Source organism: Coccomyxa subellipsoidea, assembly GCF_000258705.1.
Source record: "Coccomyxa subellipsoidea C-169, whole genome shotgun sequence".
Classification (NCBI taxonomy): Eukaryota; Viridiplantae; Chlorophyta; class Trebouxiophyceae; family Coccomyxaceae; genus Coccomyxa; species Coccomyxa subellipsoidea.
In genome coordinates, this window is record NW_005178038.1 from 1,837,085 (window position 1) to 1,850,909 (window position 13,825).

A 13,825-nucleotide genomic window follows, 5' to 3' on the forward strand; every position below is an offset into this window, starting at 1 on the left:
CGCGGGCGATCGCCAGCCGGATCGGGCCGCTGCTGAATCAGGTGGTGGATGCCACACAGACAGGCTTCCTGCCTAAGCGCTGGGCGGGGGACAACGTGCTGGCACACCTGGAGGAGATCAGCTACCTGGAGGCCACACACCAGCCAGGCGTGCAGGTCTTCCTGGACTTCGAGAAGGCCTTCGATCGCCTTGACAGGGCCTGGATTGAGCGGTGCATGGCTGCGGTGGGCTTCGGGCCCGGTGTGCAGCGGTGGGTGCACATTCTGCACTCCGGCACGACCGCGCGAGTGGCCTTCAACGGCTGGCACACCGATGCCTTCCCGGTGGCCGCCGGCGTCTTCCAGGGAAGCCCCCTCTCGCCGCTGCTGTTTGTGCTTGCCGCGCAGCCGATGGCCGCGCATGCCAGGATGCTTGCAGGCCAGCTAGCTTTCCAGCCCATCAGACTGCCTTCAGGGGAGCCAGCACCAGTCATGCACCAGCATGCGGACGACACCAGCGTGCACGCGCGGACTCCCCGGGATGCTCAGATCGTGCTGGGGGCCAGCGTGGGCCTCCACTGCGCAGCCACAGGAGCCAGGCTGCAGCGCAGCAAGAGCCAGGCCCTAGGGCTTGGCAGCCTCAGCCATCTCGCCGGGCCCGATCCAGTCACGGGGGTCACCTTCGCGGCTTCGAGCGACGGCGTCAAGCACCTGGGCATTCCCTTGTCCACCCAGCCAGCTGCAGCTGCCACAGCCCTATACACAGCCATCATTGAGAAGGTGGAGGCCCGCATCGCCCGCTGGTCCGGCTTCAGACTCAGCCTGCTGGGCCGAGCGTACGTCGCAAAACAGGTGCTGGCCTCCATGGTCACCTACCATGCCACCTTCATACCGGTGCCACAAGACTTGCTACAGAGGCTCTGCAGAGCCATCCACACTTTCGTCGCGGCGAACCGGCCGGTGACCCCTGGCGCAGCGGCGGCGCTGTTCCCAAGCAAGGACGTCTGCTTCCGCGCGGCCGCACACGGCGGCATCGCGCTGGTGGACATCAAGGCCCAGATCCTGGCTCTCCAGGCCAAGGTGGTGGGCAGGCTGTTGGAGCCGGAACAGCTGGCCTGGAAAGCCTACTTCGACCACTGGCTGTACAGGAGCACAGCCTGGCTGGCAGCGCAGGAACCCGGCACGGTGTCAGCGCGGCGGCAGCACATCTGGCAGCTGGGAAGATTCCTGCTCTTCTCCACCTTCGCAGCGAAGCATGTGGAGGCCCCGCAGCGCGTACGGCAGTACCTGCATGCCTACCAGCAGCTGCGGCCCCATCACCTGCGGAAGCCGGAAGCGATCGGCTACGACGCAGTCATGGGTGAGCCACTGTTCTTCAACAGGCAGCTCACGGATGCAGTCAGGCAGCCCTTTGCCTGGGAGGACTGGGCCAGGCTTGGCCTGGTCAGGATCAGCCACCTGCGCGATGTCGTGCGCGGCCCGGAGCATCCGGTTCGGATGGTGCGAGAGCGCGTGCCCATCCTTCTGGCTGCCTTGCCAGCAGCCTGGAGAGCGCTAATCCAGGTGCAGCCACCGGCCGCTATGTGGTGCGCATCTCCGGACCCGTCGGATCGCCGCGTCTGGTCTCGCACAGCCGAAGGTAGCACCTACCTTCTCAGCCACACAGTAAGCAGCACAGGAGCCCTTGTGCCAGTGGACGGAGGCGTTGCAGCCATGCACGCCTTCCTTCCTCCGGCCGCGCAGCCTGCATTGGTTCAGCACTGGGACATCACCAGGCCCTGGCATCCACGCAGCGGCACACGTCAGCAGCGCCAGCACGCGGAGCAGCTGCACCCAGAGCAGCACCTGCAGGTGGAGCAGCAGCCAGGGGAGCAGTTGGAGTGGGAGCAGCAGCTGCCGGAGCCACCGCCACCACCGCCGCCCACACTATACTTCTTTGGCCTCTGGGGATCCCAGGTACAGGACCCTCAGGCTTGGGGGCTCGGCACGCGGCCGGCACATGAGTTTGTGGTGAGGGAGGCCACCGCGCGGCGACAGGTGCTTCACAGGATCAGCAAGGGGGAGGCCAGCCCGGCGGGCCCGCTGCGACCAGCCATCTGGGCTGATACCACAGATGATCAGCGCAGCGGCCTTCGGGCGCTCGAGGCGCGATGGGAGGCCAGGGCTGCAGCTGCTGGTACCGCGTCGCAGGTCTTAGGCAAGAGGCCTCGAGGGCAGCCTGATCCCTCCTCCTGGGCGATCTGGATGGCTGCGCCGCAACCACGTCCGGTTCCGCTGCGGGACCGCGGCGGGCCTGCGGGCGCGCCAGCGGGCCCTTCACCAGTGCCACAGGGAGCAGATGTCACTGTTGATCCTGCTGCTGCTGTCACAGCAGACCCATCAGCACCTTGGGCTCATGTGTGGCAAGTGGTGCACGCTTCCCATCTGGACCGGCGGCAGCGCGTGACAGCGTGGAGGCTGCTGCATGGCCAGCTCTTCGTCGGCGGCTTCGCGCGTCACGTCCACCGTGCCGATCCCGCCGGTCACGTTTGCCCGCATCCGAGCTGTGCAGGTCAGCTGGCCACACTCACCCATGTCTTCATCATCTGCCCTCTCGCCGCCGGGGTGTGGGACTGGTTCGCAGCGACATGGGCCGCGGTGACCGGAGACGACGCGCCACCGCGCAGCGCCGACCTTCTTCTCGCCGATGACACCAGGATCTGGGGACCGCCGCGGCAGCTCAGGCAGCTCTGGGATCGCCTGCGGCTCGCTACAATCTGTCAGCTGTGGGCAGCATATCAGCGCGGCCGCCACCAGCCAGATGCGGCGGCGATCACCCCCGGAGCGGTTGCGGCTCGCATCCTGTCTTCCTGCAAGAAGGCCCTGCTTGCCGATTGGCGGCTCGCGACCGTCAACGTCCGGCAGACAGCAGGTGTGCTCAGCGACTGGCTTCGCGGACGCGACCCGATGATCACCAGGGAGCAGTTTGCGGCGCGATGGTGCCACCGCGCGGTCCTCTGCGCGCTGGAGGAGCTGCTGGGCGCGCAACCAGTCATCCACTGGAGTGCCCAGCATCCCGTGCCGCTTCCAGCGTGACGCTTCCGATCCACCATTCACTGTACCCAGCCGGCCACGGCTCTAACTTGGCTATCTGTATGACCATGCTCTCATTTGGCCTTCTGCCATGACACCCGCTCGTGTCGATTCTTGTGTTGAACTCACACCCTCTCTTAGGGGGGCCTTTGCGATAGGTGCTCTGGGCACATGGGCGCTAAGAGCCTTCGTCATACCATAGTCAGGCACGGATGACTAACCTTTCACCAGTCCCGATCCCACCCCGGCAAAGCCCGGCCTGTCGTTCCTTGTCTGAGACCCCTTTTGCCTTAGAGCCCTGGGACCACAGATTGCCTACCAGAAGCTTTGCGCCTCTCCTACCTCTAACCTTTGCCAGCGCGGAATGGGGCTCTGAGTCACGTGCTTCCACTGGTCGAGGGACCTGTCGAGCTCGGCCCAACACGGCCCCGGGGGTGCCTCCTTCACCCCTGGGGCACTGGCCTCGCCACCCAGTGCCGGTGGCCTCGCCCACCACCGGACGTGTTTGCGCGGCTCACCCCTTGGGTATCCCTCGGCCAGACGGATCCATCGTGCGCCCCGCTACCTGTGGAGTACCGTGCCGGAGAGCCGGAGCGTTGGCGCGAGCTTACAGAAGACCACCCTGCCCAGGGCTTTAGGCTATCAATAGTTTTCCAATGATCCTCCGATGTTTCTGTCTCACCAGCAGCCCCAACAATCCCCTTGGCCTGTCATCCGTGGCCTTTTGCCTTAGTGTCTGTCCTCCTCACCATTCACAGTAGTTCATTGAAGGCTATCTGAAGGGTTTAGGGTTTCCAAGCCCAGCATCCACCTTTGAACCTGAGCGGGTGTCTAGGACCTTGGACATGATGCCTCCTGCCTATCCCCGCCTCCGATGTGGTGGGTGTGTGTATCTGGTCGAGTTCTCGCCAGCCTACCTGTTTTTCGCCTCATTTGCGGCTTCATATCTCCCATATGCCACCGTTTGCTTGTGCCCCACCTTGCTGGCAGATTGAGGCATAGTTTAGGGTCACATTGCCAGCCCCGAGCGGCACCTAGTGGTAATGGGTCCGAACGCGATCCTGTTCCATCCCTGTCGGCCAACCGTATAAACGTGCCTTTCATGTCTGTTCCACCACTGGTTGCCCGCACATCCATAATTGCCTGCCAGTGATTGATGATTGCCTGCTTTGCTGTGACCCCTGCCTCCAGCTGCAAGCCCTAGGCTTGCCCCGTGGGTCCTCCAACGTCACCTCAGCGGTGTTGCGTTGCCGGCGGGCTGGAGTGCGCCTCTGGGGATGAGGTTACCCTCTGGTGCTTGGGACATGTCCATCGCTAGGAGCCTTTCTGTTGCCTTTCTGTGGTATGCCTTCATGCTTGCGCTTCTCTTAGGTATCGCATTATCCTCCTGCGGGAGTGCTCTGCGTGCCCCAACTCTGACAGGTTTCCCCAAATATCCTATTGCATGCGTGCTGGGAAGCGTGCGACTGGCACCTGTGTAATAGCGGGGGCTTCCCCTTTTAAAAAAAAAAAAAAAAGTGGACGCCCTGCCGGACGCACAGCCAGGGTTTGCTGGAGCGCACAGCACCCAGTGCCGCTGCCCGCTTGATGCTCTTCTCCACCACACATCGTACCCGGCCTGCCTTGGCCTATAACAGGTGGCCTGCCTTGGCCTTAACCAGGTGGTCTGCCTTGGCCTAAAACAGGCACTCTGTATGACCATGCTCTCCTGGCCTTTTGCCATGACACCCGCTCGTTTCTTCTCATACTTTGGTCACCACCACAGTTTTTGGGCAGGTTTACTGGTCATCTGGGCGCTAAGAGCCCCTTGGGTTGTATCGGGCACGGATGACCGCTTTCACTCCTGCAGTTCCACCCGGGTCAGCCCGGCTTGTCACCTTGTATGTTTTCCTGAGAGCCCTGGGGTGACAGATTGCCGCGACGGAGCTCCTTGCGCCTTCACCATTTGCCAGCGCGGGATGGGGCCTCAAGCACGCGGTACCACCGGTCGAGGGACCCGCCGAGCTCAGCTCTGCACGGTCCCTGGAGTGCACCCTCCACCCCCGGGACACTGGCCTCGGCCCCCAGTGTTGGTGGCCTATATTTAGGGTTTAGGGTTTAGGCAACACCCCTCAGGTGACGTCGGAGGACCCACGGGGCAAGCCTACGGCATTGCATCTGGAGGCAGGGGGCACAGCAAAGCAGGCAAGCAACAATCACAGGCAAGCAATCACGTGCACTGCAGGCAAACGATGATGAGCTCTGACTTGCAGTATTGCTTGACATTAATGATCCTGACTGCAAGGATGGAGCATTTCTACGTTGAATAGCAGTTGCACTATCATCTAGACATCTGAGTTAACTGTCAAATTTGCCACAGGTCCAATTCACTTTCTTTTGCATCAATGAATCCTTTGCGGATACTTCGCACAACCATCTCTCCATTGTACGGATCCTCAATGGCAATCATGCTCTCCAAAGTCTGGCTGAGTTCGTCCTTTTCCTGTTCTCCTTTGCCATTTGTTAGCTCGCTCTTCTCCGGAGATATCTGCACAGAACAGCAACAGAAAAAAACTGAATAGCCTAGCAGTATCTGCATTAAGCAAGGAAGGCAACAGGGAAGTGTCCCCAGTCAACTGTACCCAGACTGTACCTCCATTTTTGAAAGCCAGAGGGATCAAACCTGCGATAGCCGGAGGATTAGAGACTGGATCCTGGAGGCTTGCTGCGGCGATGCCAACTCCATCACTTCGCTGGCGAGACATGCCCCATGGAACGCGTTACCGGTGGGGAACAGGTAGAATTGCGGCACTGCCCCACCGTGGGGGCATGTGCTTGCCACCGGTTGTGCTCCAATTGCACGCCCACACCGAGCGCAAAGTTCCGCTATATCCAAAGTGCCTGATTGCCCTTCAAGAGCCGTCATGTCTCGCCTGCAATGGCAGCCTGACGTCATTGACAGATACCCTTTGGAGTCCAAATTTTGGACACTTGTCTTGCATTGCATCATTGTAGTGGCTGAAACAAATTATTCAATGGATGGCTAGGTGAGGAAATCACCGCAGCGCATCTGCCATGCGCGTGGCGTCAGTCATCTCAAATTTTAGCTGCTCGATCTGCGAATTGTAGTCCTCCAGAGATGCACAGATAGCGGCCTTGAAGGCGTCAATAGTCACAAAGTCTGGGAACAAGGGTAACACATCTTCGATGCGGATGCGCCCTTCGGCTTCCTCCAAGACTTCTACCACAGCGGCCACTCGCTGTCTCTGCAAGGGCATCAGCCCCTTCTCAGCGAAAAGCTATCGTGTGTGCTCCAGTGTGCTGGGATCCATGCAAAAGAGCCACAAAATTTCTGGAGTACAGCACATGAGCAGCACCGGGTCAGAGCTGGAATTTTCAGATGCCACATCTATCAGGTGCCGGGCTATTGCAAGCCACAGCTTCCGCTGCAAGGCCTCATCATCTTCAGCCCTTGTGGCAACCGCGCTCGCGATGCTCCTATCAAATGTGAGAGCAAGCGCCACTGCGTCCTGGAACATGGCACGAACCAAGTGAGGAACAAATACATGATGATGCAGAGGGTCCGTTGCATGTCATGCTTGCTGACAAACTCGCTCCAAGAATTTCTGAGAAGTGAGAAGTGCTCACTTCGTGGAGCTGCAGCTCACACAGGAGCTGCACGCAGGCATTGAGTCTCCCATTCTGCCGGGCCACGCGCAGAGCAAACTGAGCATCGTAGTAGGGCTTCCCAAAGCTGTCCTTTGCAGTCTGCAAGTACTCCAACAGTCGCCTCTCATCTGCATCTTTGCTGAACAAGGTCACCTGTGCAAGCATGATGCAATAGCTTCAGAAAACTGCCAACAGAGTGATCATCGCCAACATTCTGCTCATCAGGGCGAAATGGGCATGCACAGTGGACAGAGGTCCCGCTTCATCTCACCGCAAGATTGTGCACAGTTGCGTCAGTGGAGTGGAGCTGAGACAGGCAGAATTCCACATATCGCAGGGCGTCAGCCTGCGAGCTGCAGAGGTCTGATGCCTGGCCAGCTCGCATGAGCGCAGGCAACAGTCTCCGCGGATCCAACGCAGGTGATGCTGCCATCCATGCATCAATTGCCTCCGCAGGAAGTGCCGCTACGAGAGCCTGTCACCATGACCAGTGTCTTCAACCAAGGACAAAAGCCACAATGACTGTCCCATGTTACCTGGCCATGGAAGGACACAAGCGCTTGTGTTTCTGAACGCCGTGACAGATCCTCGGGCAGAACTGCTTGATGCAATACAGTCAGCACATCGATCTCATCACAAACAAGCTGCAGCCTGAACTTTGAACAAGGGGTGCACAAAGGGTGGAAGGCGCGAGCACGTACAGGAGCAAACTTGTAAACTAACTCCTGTGAGACGCCAGGGCGCCGCAGCACGGCCAGAGCTTTCGAGGCCTCGCCTCGCTGCAGCAGGTACTCCAGCAATGTCTCATTGTCCTGCAAACACAGATGTTCATAATGCTAGCTCCATGCCCCATTTCTGCAACCCTATCTAACACCTGCACTCTGTGCAAGGGGTTTACAACCCCAAGTTGCCGGGTGCTCACTATCGGACTTGAACCGATGCCCCTTGCGGGAACAGATTTTAAGTCTGTCGTGTCTACCTATTTCACCAAGTGAGCAGAGAATGCCCCTTTGGCGTGGCTTTCGTGTTGACCCGTCTTGGGGCCAGCCCTGCCAGGCAGCAATCTTCTCCATGTAGCTCAATTCCAGAGCGACGCGCCAAGTGAGCGCATTGCCTCAAGCTCTGGGTTGCTAGCTTGGGCAGGGAGGGGCACCTCCCTGCCCAAGCCAGGAATACAGTAATAGCCAGCTTGGCTTTGTTGCATGTGGGCAATGCAAGCAAGGATGAAACGCCGTCCTGAGGTAGAGGACCAGTGCCACCAAGATGGATAGCAAAGCGGCAGGCACGTCGTAGGTGGGCTGCTAGTGTTAAGAAATGCTGACCTGGCGGTAGGTGGCATAGTGCATGAGGTCGTCCAGGCGCCCGTAGCTGGCCAGCAAGCCGATGGTGACATTGACGTCCAGAACGTCCACGTGGTCGCGCAAAAATCCGCGCAGCGCTTCGGACAATGCCTCGCCACTGGTGCTTGCCTCCGCCGTCTCCTCCAGCAGCGCCCGGTTGATCTGGTCCAGATATAGCTCTACCACCCATGATGCCACCATCGTCGCCTGCAACAGTGCAAAGCATGCATGTACCCTCTCTGCAATCCGCACGGATTCCTTGAGGCCGGGCAGAGCACAAACGGGCTCCTCCCAGTTCAGGAAGCTCCCAGCCTTCAGCAGGGGGCGCTCACCTGTGCCTTGTCGTCGGGGCCCAGCACCTGCAAGCGCGCCATGAGGAACGCCTGCAGCGCCTCCGTGGCGCCCACACCCACAAAACGCAGTGCGATCTCTTCAAAGCTGGGCTCCGCCGCCCTGATGCGTCCCCACAGCCGAGCTGCCTGCACGTGCCTGCCACCCTGAAACGCCACGTCCGCCTCGGCCCGAGCGACCACATCTCGCTCTGCCTGCGAGGCACGTCATCATACAGGAAGCCTTTGTCAGCCACAAATTCAAAATGACAGCAGGCACTGGGATGCGCAGGTGCACAATACAAGGAAGATCAATACTCAAACGATTGCTGTTGACGCAGCACCTGGGTGCTCGCATATCGTGCTGCCAACGAAAAGTCCCCTCTGTCCAGAAACGAATGCCACAAATCCCGCTCCTCATTGTCCATGGCAACCTCATACAGCCCTTCGCCTGGTCAAGGAACATCGCCAGGTGCTCGGTGGATGACAATACCAAGCAAACTCCATGCTCAGAAGGTCATGACATGCATGGTTCTGACATCACCCCCTTCGGTGTCTGATGGTCACAGCTTGGGTGCGTACCTGCCATAAGGAAGAGGGAAGCGGCCTCCACGTCTCTGACGAGCCTGAGGAATCCCCCTGGGGTTATGGTCGGAATGGAGCTAGAGATGAGCATCTCCTGGACTACATGGCCACTGATCCGGCTCACCACATGCAAGCTCCTGGCCGTCAGGAGCAGCACGTGAAACTGTGTCATGGCCTGCGTCCACATTGTCCTTCAGAGAGAGGATCTGCTGATGGGTGTAAACATAAATGAGGCATGAGGAATTGTGCAGAGTGACTGAAAATAGAAAGACATGGCTGGGACGTCACCATGGACAGGATTTCTCCAGGTTTGATGCTATCAAGTGCAATGCCAGGATCCAGCGCCAGGTACTCCAGGTCTGATGGTGGCCTCAGCTCCAAGTCAAGAAGTAGCCTGCCGTGCTGCACGCCGGTGGGCGCCAGCCAGGAAAACACAGCTGCCCTCCTGGTGCCCAGCGGTGCCCAGGTCTGCAGGAGGCCACTGCCGCTTGGCTCCCCCGGGCAATGCAGGAAGTTTCGCAGGTCGCCTGCACAAAGATCCCCCGGCGTGTCTATGCTCGCTATTCATTTGGCTTGTCTAGAAGTGCAATATCCTTCAGGGAAAGCATGCGCCCACCTGCACTGTCAGGATACGACACGAATAGTGCCTCCAACGTCGGACCGCCCACGAACACATACAGTCGCGTCGGTGTTGCCACCAGCACCAGCATTCTGTTCTCGGGAAGTTCCCGTTGCTCAAGTCCACGGATGGGCTCCGGCATATCCTCAAAGTTGTACAGCTCCTTCACTGGGCCATCCTTCTTGTCCTTCTCCTCCAGAGGTATTTCCAGCAGCTTCCCCTTGTCAGTGCCAAGGATGACAGGCCTGCAAACAGGTGCAGTTGATCAATCACAGCCGCATGCTGGCATTGAGCTCAGGGATGGTTTCATCTTGCCATCCTGGCCACAATAATGTTGCCAAGATGGCATCTGGAGCCCGTATTCCTCTAGATAGACAAACACGGCAGCTCACACACCCACTGGATGCCTCCGACAGCTTTGCATGGTTCCATGCTGCTGCGGTGATGCTCAGGCCCTTCTGCTTCAGCTTGGACAGCACTCTGGGCTTCTTCCACTTGGCATGCACATAGTGCATCTCTGTCGTGGACCCCAGCGCGCTTCCCACTGTGACGGTGACAAGGGCGTGCGTGGCTGTGGGTTCCATCCACAACCCCGTGACTCGCGCATCCGGCACTCTCGAGAGCTCCATCTCGGAAACTGCATGTCACAAACCCAAAACATCATTCGGCAAAACAAGGGCGGGCAGAACGGTAACACCAGTCGAGAGGTTGGAACCCCATGCAACTGCCCCACCTGGAAGAAGTCCGACTGAGAGGTCATAGCGCAGGAGAACGGCTCGGGATGTTGCCACAAGTATGCATTCCGATCCAGCAGCGACAGCGGTGACATTTCCTCTTCCCCTGTGGCAGAGCCAGCACCAAATTGCACACCAGACGACAGGACATGATGTTATGCAGAGCACATGGTCCTGTTGCCAGGCAGCGACTCCCACATGCTTGTGATGGGCCTCGAACCTTGTCAACTGTCGATCTACTGGTTCCAGGGCACAGAGGCCACGGTCTTGCCCGATTGTGGGGGAGCCTGGGTACTCATCTTGGGAGTCATCAGCCAAAGATGTCACAGCCAAATTCCGTCCAATGTCATCTACGATGCTGACCCTACCAGTTTCCCATTCGTCTAACAGCGACATATCAAGAAGCCCCGCCGTTCGAGGCTCCTAGCTTCCCTCCTGGCACTGCATGACTACTCTTTCACCAAGAAATGAAAGAAATACAAGGTCAGCAAAGCCTTCCGAACTTGACACCGATCAATCGCATGAACTCAAAAGGTGGTCTTCAAATATTAATCAAAGCACAGACTCACAGATCGACTCTGAGCAAAGCCCAGATACAAAGTCAGATCAAGACGACGACTGAGTCGACAACTTGCTCCTACGGGCTGACACTGGGCCGATGCTTTCTCACAAATCACACAGGCTTTTTTGCTTCTAATTGCAGACACCAGATGACCTCCAAGCTGTGTCCTGTGCGATGGAATTCGCAGAGTCTGCACGTGAGAAGCATGGTGACTCATCGAAAGTCATTCACCCCGTGCTGAGCAACCAAAGCTCGCAGAAACCAATTTCTGTCTCATTCCAGCGAAATATCCATACTTACGATACTCGCAAATTGCAGATCTATCAACATGGCAAAGAAAGTGAAGGCCGCCCAGCCGGTGGCGGCGAAGGCTGCCAAGAAGACCAAAGCCGCCAAGCAAGCCGCAGTCGTTGCGGAAACGAAGAAGGCCCCGAAGAAGGTGAGTATAAGATCATGCGATCATGCATTGTAACGATGTGGGATGTTAGGATCGGGCTTTTAAGCCTTCCGACGTCGGACCCTAGGCGCTGGTGCTTGGTCTTACTAGCGCAGTTTTTCACTGTGGCGCTGGAATTCTCGCAAGCTGCATTCATGCAGGCGTTTGTGTTGGCTTGATTGATTGTTATTCGCAAGCGTTCAGGTCCAGCCGGTGGAGGAGTCTTCAGACGAGGAGTCCAGCGATGAGGAGGCCCCAGCCCCTGTAGTCGCCAACGGCAAGGCCAAGAACAAGAAGGTACCCATTTGCCTCTCAACTTCCCTTACAAGCTGTAAATTATCACGCAAGTGCGGTACTTGGCGCATAGGAACATGATGGGGTGCAAAGCTGAGGGCAGACGAACTCCCACCTCTTTCCTTTCCTTGGTTTACCCGGCCCCTTGCCACCAAAGGAGCAATTCTTCCAACTAATATGTTGCCGTTCAATACTCCAGGAAAGGGTCCTGTCACAACATCCATTCTTTCGAAAAGCACCCTACCTTATGTGCGCTTATTGGGTGCAGGCGGCGCCACCTCCGCAGGAGAGCAGCGACGAGGAGAGCAGTGACGAGGAAGACAGCGATGAGGTGGAAGCCAAGCCTGCCACGAAGACCGCTCCTGCAAAGGCAGCCGCCGCAGCGGATGATGACGAGTCGTCAGACGAGGAGAGCAGCGATGAGGATGATGCGCCCAAGAAGGCCGCGGCCAAACCTGCCGCCAAGGCAGAGGAGAGCAGCGACGAGGAAGAGAGCGACGATGAGGAAGAGAGCGACGATGAGGTGCGGTATTGCTGGCTATAAAGTTGTGTTGGAGGTATTTGTTGTACACTTAGCATCTTGAGGCGTGTCTTGTTCTGATCTGAAGAGTGCTGTTGATGTGCAGCCTGCCCCTTCAAAGGCCAAGGCTGCTGCCGCTGCCGCCAAGGATGACTCCGAGGAGGAAGATTCAGATGAGGAGGAGTCGTCTGACGATGACGAAGCGCCTGCACCCGCCGCTGCAGCCAAGGCACGCGCGGCTGCCAAGAAGGAGGCCTCCGATGATGAGGAGGAGAGCTCCGACGAGGACGAGGACGAGGACATGCCGGACGCTGCCAAGGCAAAGGCAGATGACGATGAGGAGTCTGATGAGGTGGCCTATTCTCCCACTGCATTGCTGTTTGTGCACTTTATTCTTTCTTTTCTATTTTTCTGATGCAGTCAAGAAGAGCAGGAAGACACAATGGCTTAATTGGGAATATTGAGTGACAGCAGTGGTTGTTGCTTGTAGGAGGAATCCGAGGAAGAAGAGTCTGAGGAAGAGGACAAGGCAGCTGCCTCAAAGAAACGCAAGAAGGCAAGTTCCCAAGCTCATGCACTGTAATCGTGAGTAATCAGATGACTCGCACCTTGGACTCTGTAATGAAACAATATTGCACTGTTTGCTAATGTACTGCGGAAAGCTCAGAGAACCTTTGGCCATTCCAGGAAGCAGATAAGGAGGAGAGTGACGATGAAGAGGAGGAGGTTGACGAAGAGGAGGTACTGCTTTGCCTTGCATCGAGTCATACTCTTGTCATGCATGCAGTCTTTACAGCCCAATCATGATTGCCTTTTGTGCCATGTTGTGCGATTTTCATGCTGACAATCCATGCTGCCTGTAGGCCGAGGCTCCTCCTGCAAAGAAAGCAAAGGGGCAGGCCCCCAAGGCGGATGAGTCAGCTGCTCAAGGCAGCAGCACTGTCTTCGTGAAGAATCTGCCTTGGTCTGCTGACCAGGACAGTCTGACAGAGTTCTTCGCAGACTGCGGTACAGTCGCCAGCGTTCGCGTCGGTGCGCTACTCACCCGGCATTGCGTTTTGCGCTCTTTAATGGACGTTTGCCAGCTTCCTTTGCTCTTTGTCAACCCTCCCGACTGTGATCATGGAAGCCTGGCTCATGTGTAAGATATGATGCACGCAGGCATGGACTACGAGACTGGCAGATCCAAGGGATTTGCTCACGTCCAATTTGAGGAAGTGGCGGGCGCAGCAGCAGCCATTGCCAAGAGCGGGTTTGAGATGGAGGGCCGTGAGCTGTTCATTGACTCAGCCAAGGAGCGCCCTGCCAGCGGCAACACGCCCAACTCAAATCGCGGTGCGACACTGCTTGTGGACCAATGCTTGCTTTCCTTCCTGGGTTGTACTGGATTTACTGTAGTGATGATCTTTCCGGTGTTTCCTTGCTAAAAAATGACTCAATATCCGTTGGCTCACTCAATGAATGGCTTGGCACAGGCGCTCAGAACAGCGACAACAGCGACCCTACGACAATATTTGTGAAGGGTTTCAGCCGCGACCTTGGGGAAGACGATGTCCGCCAGCAACTCACAGAGGCTTTCCAGGAGTGCGGAGCCATCAGCTCTGTGCGCCTGCCCACCGATCGCGAGACTGGTGCACTCAAGGGCATTGCCTTCATCGAGTTTGCCAGCCCCGATGGCAAGGTACGCATAATCTGGTTGGGCAGAAGC

The 13,825-nt window shown here is 57.8% G+C and overlaps 2 protein-coding genes and 1 non-coding gene across 3 annotated transcripts; 1 reads left to right on the forward strand and 2 right to left on the reverse strand.

Moving 5' to 3' along the window:
- Window positions 1-3,365: 3,365 nt before the first annotated feature.
- On the reverse strand, window positions 3,366-10,200 carry COCSUDRAFT_62165 (hypothetical protein; the record flags this gene model as incomplete). Its single annotated transcript, XM_005649233.1, has 16 exons — window positions 3,366-3,534; window positions 4,993-5,072; window positions 5,461-5,577; window positions 5,713-5,962; window positions 6,090-6,295; window positions 6,407-6,559; window positions 6,678-6,851; window positions 6,970-7,173; window positions 7,400-7,510; window positions 8,021-8,245; window positions 8,371-8,583; window positions 8,712-8,818; window positions 8,950-9,127; window positions 9,241-9,479; window positions 9,569-9,816; window positions 9,968-10,200. 16 exons carry the CDS (start codon window positions 10,198-10,200, stop codon window positions 3,366-3,368), a joined length of 2,907 nt encoding a protein of 968 aa, XP_005649290.1.
- On the reverse strand, window positions 7,614-7,695 carry COCSUDRAFT_t29. The gene has a single exon. It is a non-coding gene; the product is annotated as a tRNA-Leu (tRNA).
- A 2,855-nt stretch (window positions 10,201-13,055) lies between the features above and the next one.
- COCSUDRAFT_14294 (RNA-binding domain-containing protein) lies at window positions 13,056-13,544 on the forward strand (the record flags this gene model as incomplete). The annotated part of the gene is made up of 2 exons (XM_005649234.1): window positions 13,056-13,149; window positions 13,279-13,544. Coding segments are annotated over 2 exons (360 nt in total), but the record flags the coding sequence as incomplete, so codon positions are not given.
- Window positions 13,545-13,825: the final 281 nt, after the last annotated feature.